We start from the raw sequence: 18,149 nt of genomic DNA on the forward strand, positions 1-18,149 counted from the left end.
CATGAGTCAAAGTTGTCCAAACGACTATGTGTGTGTGTGTGTGTGTGTGTGTGTGTGTGTGTGTGTGTGTGTGTGTGTGGAGAGAGCAGGAGAGGGGGGTCCCAGACTGGCTCAGGGAGTGCTGATGTGCTTGGGGATGCCAGGTTTGCCCACCACACTGTAGACGAGCATGACGAGCAGTGAGGTGTTTCCTGTGTCATGTCTTGTGATGTCATGGAGCCAGGTAGCGATGACGAGCGAGGGCCACCTGCTTCGAGCTGAATGGCAGCCGCCCCACGGGGAAGATCACCTCAAGTCAAGCTGAAACATCAACCACAGAGCGCTCTGCTTTGTAAAGCTGTCGGGGTTCTGAAAAATGGAGCCCACACGGCTTTGGAAAGTTTTTTTTTTTCTCCTTTTTTTCCTCGGAAATCCAGATGATGAAAGAGAAAAGAAATGATTGCAATATTGGCTTCTTTGAAACAGACAGCGCCTTTATTTTGTGTTTATTATTATTGTTATTATTATTATTATTATTATTATTATTATTATTATTATTATTATTATTATTATAAATAATAATAATAATAATAATAATAATAATAATAAGTGCAAAGCCCACCTTCCTTCCAGTCAGACCTGAGAAATATAGTATGTAGATATGTAATTCATAAATACATAAATAAATGAGCAAACAAACAAACGATGATAGATAGATAGATAGATAGATAAACTTTGAAGTGAGTTTGAGCTGGGTTTTTTTCTTTTCTTTCTTTCTTTCTTTCTTTATTATTTTTGCATTTGTAGCACACCATATGCATTTTCAGCTGCCCACTGATGCCACTTTGGCCAGGATAAATATAAAAGTGTGGACTCTGGGGTCTGCTGTATAGAAGAGAGGAAGTAGTGAAGAGGTGGAACATCTGGATTTCATTTGGAGACCAGGGGGAAATGTCCAGAAATAACCCTTTTTTAAAGGACAATTTCCATATGAAATACTGTCTTTTTTGTACTAACGTCGTTGCTATTTTCGATTGCAAACAGACAAAAAAAAAATGTCATAAAGAATCTCCCTCCCCGTGTGTGTGTGTGTGTGTGTGTGTGTGTGTGTGTCAGACGTCTCTCCACACACGCTGCGTCCCCCTCGTATGTATGTGTGTGTGTGTGTGTGTGTGTGTGTGTGTGTGTGTGCGTGCGTGCGTGTGTGCGTGCGCGCGCGCGCGCGCCCCCTGACGCTCCACATCCCCGTGGAGCTGTTGTTCCCAGACAGCAGAAGGACAATCAGACGGGCTGCTGGATTAGCGCGACAAAGGAGAAAGTGCGATCATCGCCTCTCTCCTGAAAGAGACTTATTTTCTTTCTCTCTCTCTCTCTTTCTTTCTTAACTTCCCCCCCCAAAAGCGTCCACCTCTCTGGACCGAAGGCTCGCTCGCCTCCCTCCCTTCTCTTCCGCGCTGGTGGCGCACGGCTCGGACCGGCATGGATCCAGGCAGCGGCAGGCGCAGACCAGACACGCCGCCAAAGTTTTGACTGTCATCGCTGCCGCTCCTCGAGTTCCAGCTCGGCGCAACTTTTGAACAGAAATCGTCGGACACATGTGATACAGAGACGTGGACACTTCTCTGCGGGACCGAGACCAGCCGGATTGTCTCTCGTGTCTGATTTTTTTTTTTTTTTTTCTCATGTTTTGTTTTGTTTTGGCGGCTCTCTTCTGAAACTTCTCATGGGGTAAGTCTGTTCTCCACCTTCTGCGTGACAAATGCGAGCAGTGCCGCAGCCGTGGCGACAAAAGAACCGCGTTTTGAACGATGTGCGATACGAAATTACTTCTAAATTGCCCCTTAGAAATTAAACATAAAGAACGCGCGCGCCGCGCTCCTGAACCGGCGGGCTCCGTGTTGGCTAAAATCGAATACGCCGACATCGATCGGCGATCGATACGTGTATCGACGTACGTATCGCGTGCTCATAGATGATATAACTTTACTTTTGCTCGCTCGTTCGTTTCACTCACACAGGGTTGCAGCCCGGCTGAGATATTGGGATGGCGTATGTGCGCGTGTGTGTGTGTGTGAGTGTTAAACACTGTGTGTTTTAATGAATAACACGGATCGGTGTTACATATTAACACACGGGGCTACAGCTGTCGGTCATGCATGATGATGGTGGGGAGGAGGGGTGTGTGAGGGGGTGCTTAGGGTCGGGAGGAGGGGGAGCGTCATACTTTGTGTAGCTGTTTGTTGGGGGTCGAGATAAGCTGCGTGGACCCGCGTCACACGCACGCACACACATACACACACACACATCCACGGAGCCGTTGTGCAGCCTGCTGTGCCCCCCCCCCCTCCCTCTCCAAGCGCTGACCCCTCCGATGTTGTTGGGGCTTGTTCATCCGTCACTCTAAAGGAGCCATTGTATTGAAAGGATGTATTAATAAGACAAAAGCCCCCTTATCCGCCCCGAACCGGAGTTAATCTCACGTGGTCGGAGATGTGCTCCCCCGAGGAAGTGGGCTCAGACCTTTTAACCAGCACAACGTCCACCACCACGACGCGTTACTCACTCTACCTCTGTTGAGCGGAAAAAGAAGAGAGGAAACTAGAAAGTTGAGTTACAGTGAAATGCACGCTAACTTCGATCTTTCACCCCTTCCCCTTCTCTCTGTTTGTCATCCTGCCATTGCTTTCTCTTATCACCCCTTGTGAGGCTGACTTGTCCAAACAGTGCGGAGGAGTAAATCTGGTCAAGGAGGATGCGTAGGTGTCGGCAGTCCGGTCATTAGGCATCCTGTGGCGGGGAGAATCCTCAAATCCAGGAGAGATAAGATGATAAGAGGGAGGAACCCAGTGTTTATTGCCCAGATAAAAGCCCCCCCCCCCCCCCCATCCATCATCCTCTATCCTGTGGTTGGTCTGGTTCCTCCTGCGCAGTGCGGCGCTCATTAGTCGCCCTGTCTGCAGAGGGCTTACGGCGGGGGCATTATCTCGAGCCCCAGCCGATGCTATAATACGGGGGCGAGAAACCCAAGTCCTCGGAGGCACACGGACGCACTAAAGCCTTGTTGAACTGAGCAAACATCTCTCCTGTGATAACATCAGGGGTAATAGGGGCCGAAGAGGAAGCCCGCTCAGCAGCATTAGGGCAGGACTATCAGGTGTTGAAGGCTCTGTCAGCAGGTTCATTGATGCCGCCGTTGGGCAAGAACGGCCGGCTTTGTTTCCGGGGCCTGCCAGGTGCTTCTCCCAGCATGCCTTGGAACGGGCAGAAGTCAGGGCATGATACAGCCGGACGGCCGTCTGTGTTTGGGCCATGTGACCACATGGCTCATTGCACCAGAACAACACCGAAACCCACCAGACTGCCGCCGGGGCTTCCTCGCACGCTTCGCCATGCTTGGCCCTCAGTTGAAATCACCGCGGGGTGCCGTGCACGGTGCCACTCACCGTGCACTGGCCGCCGGCACATCACGTGTGTTACACTGGTCATGTTTGTTTGGCGTTTTGTTATCTAGCGATCCAGTTACAACATTTTACCACCAACAGACGGCTTTAATATATCATTTCTGTGTGTATTGGGAGTAAATATTTTGTTCAGGAAACTCTTCACAGAACATTGACTCTACTTGTAATTGCAGGCAGACGTGGTGCAGTGAGAAGGCTTTGATTTGGGTAGCAGGGCAGTCAGGGAAAGGGAGCTTGGTGGGTTGTGGAGTCACAGCAGGATTATTCTTTTCCAAGTGTTTATGCATGGCCGTGACCTCATTATGGCCAGCTGGGACATTCTCAATTTGAAGCAGCATGAGAACAGAAACCCAATTTCTCTCCACATGTTTCTTTTTTTTTGTTGTCGTTGTTGGATGAATTTTCCTGCAGAGTCAAGTATGAAGTCATATTTAGTCAAAGAAATGGGCAAAAATGGCACAGTATTCTCCTCCTCGGTGGTCAGGGACAAGTGTAGCAACTGTATGTATATGAGGAGACGCAACCTCGCAGCCGATGCTTCAGGGCTCCCGAGCACACACAACCGTTCCCCCTGTGACATGGAACACACATGGCATCAGTCTGATTAGTCTGTGCAGAGTGGTTTCAAATTCTTTTATGTCTTGGCTCAGTCCAGCAGCCCATGACATCATGAGTTGAGGATGTGTATGCCGGTGACCCCACTCGGGGCTCAGAACTCTGTGGTGCTGGTTTCTTTTTTTTTTTTTGGCCTCTTAGGCTGCTGTCAAACGGGGGTGGGGGGAGGGTAGCGTGAGAAACGTAGACAAATAAACGAGGAGAATAAATAAACAGATGTACGAGTGCACGGCCAGATAAATAAATTAATGGCGACGCGGCGATGGGAACTAAATCCAGAGGATTTTTTTTCTTCTTTTTTATAGAGAGGGTCACCAGGGGGTTTTGGTGGAGGGGATGGGCGGCTGGTGGGTGGTGTCGATCCCGGGCGGACGCTCGGGTTTCAGCACAGGCCTGAGAGCGCTTTGCTGATAGGAAATGGCGAGAAGGCTTTTTCCTTTGGGAGAGTGACTCGTCTTTTGTTGTCTGCACTCACCACTTTATTCACTTGCGCTGGGCGGGTGACAACATTGAAAGATCAGAGGAGTGACCTGCCAGAGGCGCTGCGGCTTCCACCTGGTTAAGCGACACTCGAGTTCAAAACATTACCTTTAAAAAAAAGAAAACAGAAGATTATCCCAGGTGGATAACGGAGGACAATACCAGCGCTCCTGCACCCTTTTTGAGCTTTTATTAATCACGTTCCGCAGCACGGCCGGCCGTGCTCTACCGTCCTCGGAGTCCTCTGCCGGTGCTCCCTGTCTTTGCCTGAAAAACACTTTCCTAGGGTGTGGCAGCCGGAGAAAAATAAACGCCTTCTGTTCGTGGGCCGCTGCAACGCAAGTCACAACACACAGCTGACAGCGTATAGCCCAATGATTCACAGCCGGTAGCTGGGAGTGTCTGAGAGCACAGGGGGGAAAAAAATAAGTATGCCGTCCTGCCCTCGTTTGCGATCGTGTTTGCCCTTTTTCGGCAGCAGACACCTTTGCACACTTTCTATCTGCTTTCCAAAACAAGCTTTCAGAGCTTTAAGAAGATGTTGTCGGTGCCATTCTGACTGACGCACAAACATTTATATGATGCAATCTGTGATGGATTTAAAAGGGTCTCTGCATTATTTCAAAGCTCAGGCAATAAAAGAATCTTTCAGCTGCAAAGTATCCTGTGGCATTCCGTTTTCGCTTGAGGGACTTGGACAAATAGTTTGGACCTCCTGTGACCAGGTGCTGCTGCTTGTAGCGGCATGCCGTGATTTCTCGACTCAGTCCTCGGGTGGGGACGAGGCCGAGGCCCTTCTGTCTGGGAGAACCTGGAACAAGAGGCTGCAAACGGCTTCCCGTGCGTCGGAAACGCTCTTCTCCCTCTTCGTTGCAGGGTTGTGAACGAAGGATCGGACACAAGGTCTCTCTGGCTGACTCAGTGGCTTCGAATGGGAGCCGTGTGCAAGCTCTTTGCAACCTCTCGGTTGTTCGTTCATATGGCGTGATTTATGAGTCGCAGTGGGTCGACCTCACGCCGTCACCTCTCCTGGGTTGCGGTTCCCTGATTTCCGCACAGTCTCAGACTCTGTTTTGCAGAGAGATCTTGCTGCAGGTACATGTAAAGATGCTCTGACTCTGGGGACTTCCTGCTCTCCTCTCTTCCTCCCCCCTTGGAAGCCTTTGTTATCCCCTCTGCTTTGTTAGTGCAGCTGGAGAACTCAACAGGGATTACAGCCCACCTCCCCAAAATCCCCTCGCACCAAACCGGAGAGAACTTTTCTTGAGTTTTCGAAAATGCCCCCATGCAGGCAGCTGAGGCCCAGTGAGGCCATTCATTTTGTTTGGAACTGTACACTAACTTTGTGTCTCCTCTTAATGAGCCTGCCCAGACTCTCCAGCAAGTGACGGCCCATAAAAACAGGGCAAAAAGAGTTCCGTTGAAAGGGGCTGAGATTTGTTGGTCCCGTAAAGGCCGCAGCTTTGGCTCTGCAGGCTTAAAAACGTGACAGACTTAAACGTCCTGCCAAACACAAGTCAGGTCATGACAGAGGCCAGACTGCTCGCTCCAAATGGACAGAATGAGTGGAGGCGCATGCTGTTTACGTCAAACAGATATGACAACTGCCCAAGCGTCCATTACAAGCGTGTCTTGTTTAGGTCACAGTCAAGTAGTTGTTGGATAATTGCCTCACTTTCTTGCTTATTTGTCAGTCAGTCACTCTGCCCAGACCTCCTTGAATCTTCTTGTTGTTTTTTTCATTGTATTGCACCTTTTTTTTTTTTAGTGACACGTTGCCAGGAAGTGAAACAGCTCCAGTTTCCCTCCAAAACTCTGCAACATTAATTACACTTGAGTTTCTTTCCGTCCAAATATTTGCAGGTCTTTTAAAGCCAGCTTATAACTCGTTACAGATCTTTTTCAGGGTTCATGTTGATATAACAGGATTTTTTTCCTATTGTTATTCAAAGAGAGACATTTTTAAATTATACCAGTGTGTATATATATATGTATATATATATATATATATATATATATATATATGTATATTTCTTACATATGAATAAGAAAAAAATACAAGGGAACAACTGCGGGCTGTGTGGACACAACAGTGTGCTTTCTCCAGGCAACCATGGTTTCCTTTCCTCCCACAGGAGAGCTGCGTCTAATGGCTGTGTGTTTGCCAGAGGTCTCTGGAGTTGTTTTTTTTCTGGTCTTGGACCACGAGGAAAGATGGGGAGGCCCTCCATCAGTTTATCATCTTATCAGCGAGCACAGGCAAATCAGGCTGTATTTGTGCGGCTGCACGTCGGCCTGCGCAGATGCAATCATTGCTCACTTTTTCTGGATGCGGGCTTTGTGTCTCTTCTCTCGTGTGAGTCTGTCATTGTGTCCTGTGACAGCCGTCGATGATGCTCCGCCTGTCGCCGCTGCATCGGTTAAACCAACACGTCCCAGTCACATTAACGCCCCCCTACACTCTCCCAACCCCTCATTTATTTACCACAACTGTGCATGTTGTTGTGTCTTGTGCTCCTCGGCAGGACACGTAACAAATAGTTGCAAGACCTCTCACGGCAGCCTCACATTTTCACAACGACGCACCAGAACATGAGAAGGGGCGGGGTTCAATAGTCTTGCAACGAGGTAGAATAGAAGCACTGAGCAGGGACAAAAGGGGGACCTGAAAAAGAAGATTCAAAGCTATTCATTTGGTGCCGCCTTTATTGTAAAAGCAAGACGACGGGAAGGTGTGAGATGGGCTGAAACTTGAATCAGGCTTTCACGGCTGAGGTTTCTCACCCAGGCCGTCAAGATCCTAATCTGCCCTCTTGTGCATCACTAATAAGGATAAGGCTACACGCAAGCCTTGACTAATATATAACAGCATTTTTTTCCTTTCTGATTTACTGCTGCGTCTACACACTGAGATCTCAGAAACACTTCCATTTTCAGACTATGGAAATTTTTAGACAGGTTGCAAATGAGTGAGAAATTGTACTAATCGATAATCAAAACAGCATTGCGCAGCCATTTCACGCTAAAGCCTGAGAAGAGAAACATAGTTTGTGAGAGTTTGTTGTTGCAGAGCTGCAGAATTTCCTGAGTCGCGCTGCATGCTGTGACAGAGTCTTTAATAGGTTCTATAAGAGCACGTCTCCCCCAGATGTGCGCTAAATAAATCCTCTAATCACCTCTTTGTGGGCATGTCCCTTTTGATCTCTGGCAAAGTTAAAAATATACGAGTTTGAGGGGGAGGTGTTCATCCAAGAACCATCCACTTGTGCAAATCAGGGGAGCCGCATGAAAGGAAAATATGCAAAACAGGGCCAATATAAAATCATGCATAATTTAATAATTTGGATAAAGGCGACTTAAGCTGACAGGACTGGTCGGAGAGTGAAGGTATTACAGTAATTGCCTCTGTGGCACCACCCCGGGAGATCCCCCCACAACTGGGCAGACTTTCAGTAGGGGGAGGGGGTCTCCATCGGCTTGTTCATGTGAGTTATGGCTCCTGAGGCTGCAGCGTATGATGTCCTTCTTCACGCGGCCCCTTTGTCTCCAGGAGTTACCACCGCACAGAAACAGTCGCTATAATTAAAGCGTTTGCAGAGACGAGCCGAAAGAAAGGAACAGAAAAACAACAGCGGTGCGACTTAGAGACCGTTTGTCTCTGAAGACGCTGTTCCGACAGTCTGACTGGACACCCCCACACCCCCCACCCACCCACCCCTCTCTCCACACACACACACACACACACACACACTGATGCCCCACACGAAGCTGTACCCAAACTGTCAAAAGCTTTCGACGAGCAAAAGGGCAATCCTTATCGGAGACAGTCACCCACTCTCTCCTCATCAAGCAGCTTTAATGGTGTGGGAGCAGGACCTGCTTTCGAGTGCAAAACAACAAAAGGCCAAATATGGAGCAAGGTCTGCTTTTGGAGCTACAAATAAGTTCCAGTCAATTGAAAAAAGAGGAAACATTGTCGTTGCCTCATGGCACCACGGGCACGAATTTGCCACAAATACTACGGCGTGCGTGACTTGGGGAGGGGTGGACGTGTCATTGCCAAGTTTTCTTTCCGTGGGCCGTGTTGTTCCCCCAGTTTTGTTCCTCTGCTCGTCAGAAACGGTGAGACACCGCAGCCCTCGGCTCTTGTCTGTTGTTGTCTGTTCTGCCTCAAGTCATAGTCTGACGCTCGGAACAGGATCTCCCCCTGGTTCTCCCACTTCCTCTAAAGCCGACGAGTTTATATTTCTTCTGGGTGATAGCGGGAAGTTTCAAAACTGCCATCTTCTTATGTGCATGCACCTTGCTACACAGCAACTTGGCCCGACGCCTTATCTAGCATTTGTCGGCGTGATGTCAGACTGATGGGGTTTTTTGCTCTCTGGTTTCATGTTCTTGAAATACACAGAATGTGTATTGAGGTTCAAGGTTGGAGGGAAAAAAAGCACTCAAAGCAAACCACATTGATGTGCGTAGTTGCTAAGTTGCTCTTTGACTCAAAGTTGTGGGCAACAGGTAGTTTCAGCTTTGAGGACACAAGTTGTAAACAGTTGATTTAAGTCAATTATTTGTCGCATGCGCAGTAAATATGCCAACAGGCCTTTTTCTACTAATCTAAATTTCATGACTGAGGTTGGAGATGAACAAAGGCAGGGAGGCAATTTTTTTGTGTTTGCATTTCACGTATTTGTCAAGCCCTTCTATCCTTCTCATGTATGCTCAGGTTTGTAAGACAATGAAAGATGTCTGTCTGTGAGAAGGATGCATTTTCATCAAGGGAAGTTTATTACTTGGGTACACAATGTGCTCAACAACATGAAAAAGTAAGCTGCTATCAGTAGATTTGTATCAGAGATAAAGGAGCTAGCCCATGAGCTGTGTTTAAAAAAAAAAAAATCTAATCTTGTCTTTTGTGCTGATTTTGACTTGATACCTGAGATGCAATTAAACAACACTTACCGTGCACAAGCACGTAACCTTGTAAGCTGTGAGCGGGACGTCACATGAGGCACTTTAGTCATGCCACAGCTACCTGCAACGTGTCCATTGGGGCCACAGCAATACTGGAAGCGTGAAAGCCTTTTCCTGGAAATTGACTGTAGACAATCAATATTGCTGCTGTGCCGCTGTGAAAGGATTTCATACTCACACATATGCACGCTCACACATGCACGCACAAACACCGCCCGGGGCCTTAGTAATAGACAGAGAGGCGGAGAGCCTTTGCAGCCACTAGCCACTGCATTCTGTGTTTCCTGTGGTTGTGCAGCAGTACTGCGTGACACTACTTAATGCAACAAAACAAGACCTGCCTTAACGGGCCTTTAGTGTGTTCAGTGGCTTGTGACGGGACCCAAAAGGAGCCCCGAGCTGCCTCTCACTGCAGTGTGTGTCATCACCGGTAGAGTTTAGGCAACAGCGGACTGTTGACGGCGGGGGGTCCTTTAGGTATGCAATCTTTCAGTTAAAACATTTTCCTTCTGTTTTGCAGCTCCAACGGCAGCGGTGGTGAAACCTTGTGGGCACTAATAGTTAGCTGTGCACGTCTGACATGTCAACACTTGACTGCATGGGGAAATGTCCTGACGACGCTGCTGTGAATTGCGCGTGAAAATCCCCCGACCCCTGTGATTGTTGCTTGTCGTCTGCACCTACACAACGTATGGTCAAAGCGGCAAACACGATGGTCTTTGATTGTAACATGTGGTGTTTCTTTCGTAACATTTCTCATTGCGGCGCATTACACACCACCGCTTGCTGTTGTGCACAGCGTACTTTTTTCTCATTGTCAGGCGTACAGATAAGTCCGGATGAGCGAAGGCGAGATGAAAGGTTTGTGCTGGCTCCATTTGCAGCCATCACAAGGCGCTGTTAGAGATAACATCCAAACTGATATCACCATTAGAGGCTCTGATGCATGGAAAACAGGAAAGAACAAATCACCGCAGCAGATGCTCCACATACTCACGATGGATCGCCTTGTGGCCTGATCTTTAAACAGGGTGCAGATGAAGCGTATTGCGGGAGAAAAGCCTAATGTTGCGATGAAAGTGCAGGAAGTCTTTAAATCTTGTTGAAATGGAAAATGCGCAGAGCGACTTTTTTGCTGATCATTTTGTCCTGCACAATGATCAGAAAGAGACTCTAAGCCGTATTGACTGTTCCATTTCAAGTTTAAGATTAAAAACGAAAAAGATTTATGCATTCTATTTGTTAATTCCACCTCCAGTCTTTTTCTTTTCTGAGACGTTAGGTTGGTAGATTGCTTTATTTAGGTTAAACGTTTTGTTTTTTTGTTTTATTAAAATAATGCATTTAGTTTTTACATCTATGGCGCTTTAAATATTTTTGAGTTGCCACTCTGTCAAAACCCATGAACCTTCTGAAATAAAATAAAGGCTGGTGGCTTATTTAATGTCTTTTGAAACACAGACTCCAAATGTGTTTTGAGACGTTTCTGATTGCAATCTGCTCAAAGGTGAAACATCCTTTTTGCGAAGTCAACAAACACAGTCGGAGGAAAACCAGAAAAGCTGCAAATCTAAATGAAGCTAATTTGACTCCTCTCAGCCGGGAAAGAACTTTTGTTTGGGAATATACTCAAGTGCAAGTGTGTTTACACAGAAATATTCCCATGCACATGTTGCATCCAAGGCCCTCCATTTTAGCCTCCCTCCCCAGAGAAAGTGGAACCATGTCCAAATTGTGTGTTGCAGGTAGCAGATGGTGTAATGGGAGGACGGCGTTGCCCCGGTGTTTGGTGAACAGATGCTTGGCTAATTGGAGCTTATCAGGTGTTTCTGCATAGCAAAAAAACAAAACAAAACACCTGAAGCTTTTGTGCAGCATTCGTCCCCAGATGGACCTGGCAGGTCTCCTGGTAGGTTTGAAAAAAACGACAACAAAAAAAAAGGGGTCATGTTTCAGCAGAATTCATTTCTCCCTTTTGAATTAATTTGAGTTTTTTTAAGAACTCCAGCCATGCACAACTGCTACAGGGTTTTGCACACACACACACACACACACACACACACACCACAAAATTATCATTCTGAAATTATTGGCAAACCGGTTTGGTGGTGAATCTGTCTCAGATAAGTTTTCCGAGAGGATACACACATCACAAACATCTCACTTTCTTTGTGTGAATTTTCTGCCTGGCCTTGTTTTTCTTTCACACCTTATCGCATTTTTTTTTAAAAAAAATGTGAAATCCACGCAGGAAAGTTTAAACCACGTTCTGCCCACAGCTCTTTTTAACTGCTCAGAATTTGCTGATTTTTTTTATTTTTTTTTTTAAATGAAACCACAAAAACGTCATCAGTCCTCAACTCACACGCTCTTGAAAAGCTTGTGATTTTTTATTTTTTGGTATGTACGTTCTGATGTTTATGCATCACAAATAAATGTTACCTCCATGGTATGTTTCATTTACTATTTTCTAGGAACCACTGTTTCAGATTTAGTAACATCCAATTGTCGTAAAGCATGTTGCTAACAATGTTATTAATCCCAGTTTCCTGATGCCTCATTTGATCTCACAGCTTTCCTTTATGAGCTCCGATGTCAAGTTCAAGAATGCAAGTAATCACAAGCGTGATATTTCAGGTAAATAAGGTGCATCCATTTTCTATTGCTGCCTCTCCTGCACTCAGGGTTGCGGTGAGAGCTGGAGCCTATCCCAGCTCTCTGTGGGAGAAGGCGGGGTTACAGCCCGGCAAGTCATGTAAATAATAATTTTGCCAAAAAGTTTCAGAATGCACAACCGACTGAATATAAAGTGTGTCACAGGACACAGGGAGGATGTCACTGAGCTCACGCACTCGGCAGCAGCGATATGATGCAATTTTGCTGCCTCTTTTGTGCAAAATTTAAAAGTGAAACTCCTTGCACCCTATTGAGTTTTTTACCACACATTTTCGACGACTACGCTGAAAAATCAGTGCTGTAGAAAAAGACTTCACATACTGCATTAGTTTGTATGTGCATGTGGTATGTGCACATGTTTTTTTTTTACCTGACCAACTTTCACATATTGGCACAGAGGGTGTGACAACATTTTGACACAATGTGCTGCGACTTTCATTGAAGTGCGAAACGTGATGTATGGGTTTTCAAGCCGAGAGTAGGAAGTCGGAATTCGTCACCAAATGAATGGCACAAGGCAGGTAGAGTGGCTGGGCAGGGCTGCTGCTGCTGCTGCTCTTTGAGGCAAACCAGCCCATCAGGTTTCCCTCTCACAGAGAAACCCCTTGATGACAGACAGCCAGGACGGCAGGTGACAGGAGGACCTTGAGCTGTTGGCAGGGAAAAACTGAACTGAAAAGAGATGCCTTGATGCAAGTGCTGGTGTTGTTCTTGTTTGTTTGTTCTTTAAAATCTACAACTGTCTTACTTCTGTAATTTTGCAGACCGGTCCATGACCTACTTTTTCCAATAATATAATACACTTTGGCTGCTATAATTTAGCCTAACACAATTAGACTGGTGCTGCTGACACACATGCTCATCGTCAAGCTCCCCTATTTGTTTCATGTAATGGAGCTATGACGTATACACACGAGGGGGAGAAGGAGGAGGAGGGGGACGAGCTGTTTAGCAATGGCCTGAGCTGAAAGTGCTCAATTGTAAATACATTTCTGGTCCGACGGCCGAATGGAAGTTATGCGGCTCCATTTGAAGGCTGAAGGCCAATGTCCTCCACACTGAGAGGGACTATTGTTCTTTGTTCCTGCTTGAGGAAACGGCGTCAGTTTTGAAACAGCGACCAGTTGTGGCTTTGTGCACCAGCAGCATATAGTGAAGCGTCCGTGTGCAAAAGAATTTCAGCATCCCTGCGCGAGCTGAGCGCGGCGCAACACGTCACATGGATGAATTTGTACACGGACGTCACGGCCGAAGTCTCAGATTCCTGCCTTTGTGTCCAGATGCCATTCCACATGCATGCTCTTTTCTGGCTTTGTCTTCGCCCACATCTCCACCTTTTCGGTCTCTGGGGGTTTTCAAGGCAAACGTCCAGCAGAACAGGACGTTGAAGTGCTACGGCTTCCCAGTTTCCACCTAAAGGACTTCGGGAAAGAGCTGCTGCAGCTGCTCGGTGGAAGCATCAGTGTTGAATTACCGCTGGAGCTGGTCCGAAGGGGGGCGGGAGGTATCTTGTTACTTTTGACAGGTTTAAGACATTAGCTCCGCCTCTAATTAGATTTCCAGACCCTCCGAGTTTCTTTTGTTTCCACCTTTGTAGCTGCAGTGCACTTTTGTGTGTCTTGTTTGCAGGTTTCACATGCTGCAAAATTCTATGCATAAGTCTATCTCTACCCTGTCAGAAAATTCCACACTTTACTTCTTTGGCTTGCTCCTTTTTTTTCTTTTTCTTTTTTAAAGTGTGAACTAAAGCATGCAATTCAGGAAAACATCTCTTGTGATGTCACAAAGGAAAGATTTTAGTCAACATGCTAAACTCGTTTTTTTTTTTGTTTGTTTGTTTTTTAGGCTTTAAAGAGAGGGTTCAACATTCTGTCTAGTGCAGAGCTGCTGCTTTCATATCAGCCTTATTCTCACAAGACTGCTTACGTACTCAGTCATTGGGTTCCGCAAGGCGATGACGTGCCACGAAGTGCTACACATAATTTAATAAAGTGTGAATGGTAATTCCTCCCCCTTTTCTGTGCTGTGAGGAAGTCAGGCAAAGACTTTTCTCACAGGAAAGCTCCCACTTTTTCTTCCCGAGTATCCGTCTGATCTGCTGTCGACAATTTCCGAGTCTGCTGGATGGGGGGCAGGTCTGAAAATCAGGAGTCGGCCTGATCCGCAGGTTCGTCTGAAGTTTCGAGAGGCAGCTCGCTGGAGTGGAATGGTTCACTCCCCGCAACAATGCCATGTGTTGACAGCCGGGTGTTGGGACAGAGTTGGTGGAATGTCCCCCTCAGACCGTGAGTGAAGCCCTTTGTCTGAGCACCGGCGTTGTGTCTCCCAGACTATTTATTTTTCTACCTGAAGATGATCCTGACCGGCGCTGGTTAGCCTTTGAGCGACGGAAGACCTTTGTAGTGTAGAACCCCCTCGTAAGCTGTTAGATTAAAAGTTTCCACTCCTTTCTGAGTAAAATCATTTCTCGCCGTTGCCAGCATGGGTGTTCAGTCTTCCATGACACAGTATTGGGTTTTTTTTTAACCTCCCCTCCAGTTATTTTTGGCACCCATATTAAGGTGAAGGCAAACTTTGTCGTCTTTACTCACTCCGTTTGCCAGATAACTTCAAGGATGTTTGATAAACACTCATTCGCTGGGAGGTTTGGGCCTACCGCTGCTGCTCCGCCTCTCGACATGTCATCGTCGCTGCTGTTTTCACTGCACGGCCTGAGGACCAGGTCGTTGCTCGGCAACCTTGTTTTTCCTAGAGGACTGAAAGCTTAGCGAGCGCGTCGCCTTGCTGTAAGTGTTTGCTTAAGTCAGTTCATTTTCTCTGCGCAACAAGTAACACCGGCCCTCCCTCCCTCCCTCTGTGTCTGCAGGTGACCCACAAAGCCCCTCTGACGTGACTGTGGGACAGGCCGTCTCCCTCCTGGACACCTCCTGTCTTCCCTGGAAGAGACCAAGATTGTTGCTTAAGAAGGACACGTCCACTGTGTGAATGAATCTTTGCCGTAAAGCCACTGTGCTCTGCCACCCTGTCACCATGAAGAGCAAATATTCCCAGTACCACAATAAGACTCTCATACAGTCCTACTACGCCTTTGCAAAGAACATGACCGCGCAGGACATGGAGAAGCACATAGAGAACAAGAAGCAGCTCACCACCCTCAACATTGTCATCGTGGTCCTCTGCACCATCATCATCCTGGAGAACCTGCTTGTGCTCATCGCCGTCTGCCGCAACAAGAAGTTCCACTCGGCCATGTTCTTCTTCATCGGCAACCTGGCCTTCTCGGACCTGCTGGCGGGCGCGGCGTACATCGCCAACATCTTCCTGTCGGGTTCGTGGACCTTTAAGCTGACACCCATACAGTGGTTCATCCGGGAGGGCACGGCTTTCATTGCCCTGGCAGCGTCGGTCTTCAGCCTGCTGGCCATCGCCATGGAGCGCTATCTCGCCATCACCAAGGTCAAGGTGTATGGCTCCACCAAGACGTGCCGTATGTTCCTCCTTATAGGGGCCTGCTGGGTGACTTCCGTTCTGCTGGGAGGACTCCCCATCATTGGCTGGAACTGCATCGACAACCTGCCCGAGTGCTCGGCCGTGCTGCCGCTCTACTCCAAGAAGTACATCCTCTTTGTCGTCACCATTTTCAGCATCATACTGCTCTCCATTGTGATCCTCTATGTGAAAATCTACCTGATTGTGCGCTCCAGCCACCAGGAGGCGACAAACTCAGCGGCCTATGCCCTTTTGAAAACAGTCACCATCGTGCTGGGCGTCTTCATTATGTGCTGGCTGCCCGCTTTCACCATCCTGCTCCTGGACTCGTCCTGCAGGATACAGTTCTGCCCCATCCTCTCCAAAGCAGAAATATTTTTTGGCTTTGCCACTTTGAACTCGGCGCTCAACCCGGTGATCTACACGCTGCGCAGCAAGGACATGCGGAAGGAGTTCCTGCGGGTGCTGTGCTGCTGGGGGGTGCTGCAGAGCGGACGGCCCTCCGACCGTTGCCTAGTGCCCCTAAAGAGCTCCAGCTCTCTGGAGCACTGCACTCACAAACACGAACACCAGACCACGCCCATCATGCAAGACTGTACCACTTGTGTCTGATGCGATGCGAACGCATGAGAATGTGTTTTTGGGGGTGCAAGACAAAGTTTTTGTGTGCAAGGACGCCCAGGACTGACGAGCCCGGCACGGCTGCATCGCAGAGCAGACTTGTTATTGCAATCAAAATCGTGTGAACTCGCAATCAGAATTCAATTGATTCAGCCATGCAATGTGGAAAAGCACCGTGCTGAATCTGAATTTCTTTGGCAAGAGCTTCAACAAATGTGAAAAATAGCATCTTAATATGGGTACCCTTAATATTGACCACAGAGTTGCAGAGATTGTGATGTCAGCTTTTGGTTGTTTCAGATAAAAAGCCCTCATAATAAGCCAAAAATATAATACAAACATAACTATGCATCATTTCATAATTAGTTTTGGCTCCACCTTTTTTTTTTTTTTTTTAAAGATGGAGGCAGCGAATGACTCCACGGAAGCCAAATTATCAAAGGTGCTCCCTCCTCAGACTAGGGCTATATAATCCCTATATAACCTTGCATAAACAATCTGAAAAATAACTGTGTTAAACTTACATAACCTGCATACATTTAGTGCATGAAATCCTAACTTATTTGTAAGCGCCAATGTGTTTGATTATATTACAGCTCCATTTCTATCACTAACACCCGTCCCCTCCCTTAATGCTGATGTCCTGTCTCTCTTGCTTTTAGTGTTTTGTCTGATGTATTTGAAAACAGTTTCCACTGTGGAAGGCTCAAACAGAACGCAAATGTCCTGAAGTGAGTTGGCACTGATGAATTATACTCCAGTCTGCGGAGGGCCAATGCCTCCGTTTGCGTCTTCCTCTTTGGAAAAAAAAAAGGCTGAATGTACGTATGAAGAGTTTGGGGCAGGCGCTCCATGTCGACAGTATTATTGATCACCGTTTTGAATTAGCAAGTCTTGACAAGCAGGGCACAGAGTGAAGAGGTTAGGTCACTCTCAATGTGAAGTCTTAAATGGCACCATGAACAAGAATTTATGAATATTATTTGATATTATTTTAAATTAATATTATATGTACACGCTGGTATCATTTGCCAGCCATATGCCTTGTGCAACTTAAGATGTCTCATCATTCCAAAGAGCCCTTACCTCCACTCTAGGCAAAAATCTGCTTACAAATGCACAGGCGAGACTGGTCTTAGGAAATCAGCTTCATCCTCCTTCTGTACCAGCCAACGACATGCAGCTTCCCTCAGCCATAGGAAGTCCGGCTTCTTATTGTCCAGTTCCTGTTGTTCAGGGTCACAATAACCATCTTCCTGTGAAACACACATATTTTACACTCTTACTCTGTTCTCTAATGGTTCTTTTAACATTGACTCTTTGCATTTAGTTGGTTAATTAGAAAAAGTTTAGAAAAGTTTAAAAGCACTTTGGCAGCTTCAGTGATGGTTTATTTTGCCCAGTTTTGTTTTTTTATCTGATGGATTTTTGTTTGAGTCGGTGGCCACTTCAATCACTTCAGTGTGTTGCCTATGATGTATTCATGATAAATACATGAGTAACCATGCATTTAATTATGTGTCTTGCATAACATGTATGACTTGTGATGTGTGATATGAAATGTTGTCGTGTGCAATAGCATGTGTGTCCAGTAGCACGCTACCTTTGTTATAATTGGTACAATCTTAAAACACTATGTAGGTACATAAACATTTTTTTTTTTTTTTTTTTTAAAAAACCTGTATTACTTTTTTTTTTTTTTTTTTTTTTACAAAAATAAATAAAATGTTGAAAGGATTATTCTGAATGGGTTATTAATACTGGTTGATGTACAGGTTGAGACACCTTCCCATTGTGCTAACATCTGAGAAACATTCAAAATGCAGCATTTAATACAAACATGCTCTGACAAGGTCA

The 18,149-nt window shown here is 46.6% G+C and overlaps 1 protein-coding gene across 2 annotated transcripts; it reads left to right on the forward strand.

Moving 5' to 3' along the window:
• The first annotated feature begins 1,224 nt into the window (after positions 1-1,224).
• s1pr2 (sphingosine-1-phosphate receptor 2) lies at positions 1,225-18,030 on the forward strand. 2 transcript variants are annotated; one of them, XM_076038558.1, is made up of 3 exons: positions 1,225-1,707; positions 14,786-14,968; positions 15,049-18,030. In XM_076038558.1, exon 3 carries the CDS (start codon positions 15,168-15,170, stop codon positions 16,281-16,283), a length of 1,116 nt encoding a protein of 371 aa, XP_075894673.1. In that variant the 5' UTR covers positions 1,225-1,707; positions 14,786-14,968; positions 15,049-15,167; the 3' UTR covers positions 16,284-18,030. The 2 variants fall into 2 exon arrangements, with proteins under 2 accessions (XP_075894673.1, XP_075894671.1); XM_076038556.1 differs by lacking the exon at positions 14,786-14,968.
• Positions 18,031-18,149: the final 119 nt, after the last annotated feature.

The sequence above is a fragment of the Nelusetta ayraudi genome, unplaced genomic scaffold (assembly GCF_046127955.1).
Source record: "Nelusetta ayraudi isolate G7.1 ecotype Tasmania unplaced genomic scaffold, CSIRO-AGI_Nayr_v1 ptg000057l, whole genome shotgun sequence".
Classification (NCBI taxonomy): domain Eukaryota; kingdom Metazoa; phylum Chordata; class Actinopteri; order Tetraodontiformes; family Monacanthidae; genus Nelusetta; species Nelusetta ayraudi.

What these genes read in the sequence shown, in the direction of transcription:
- s1pr2 (XM_076038558.1), top strand. Translation starts at nt 15,168, where the DNA reads ATGAATCTTTGCCGTAAAGCCACTGTGCTCTGCCACCCTGTCACCATG.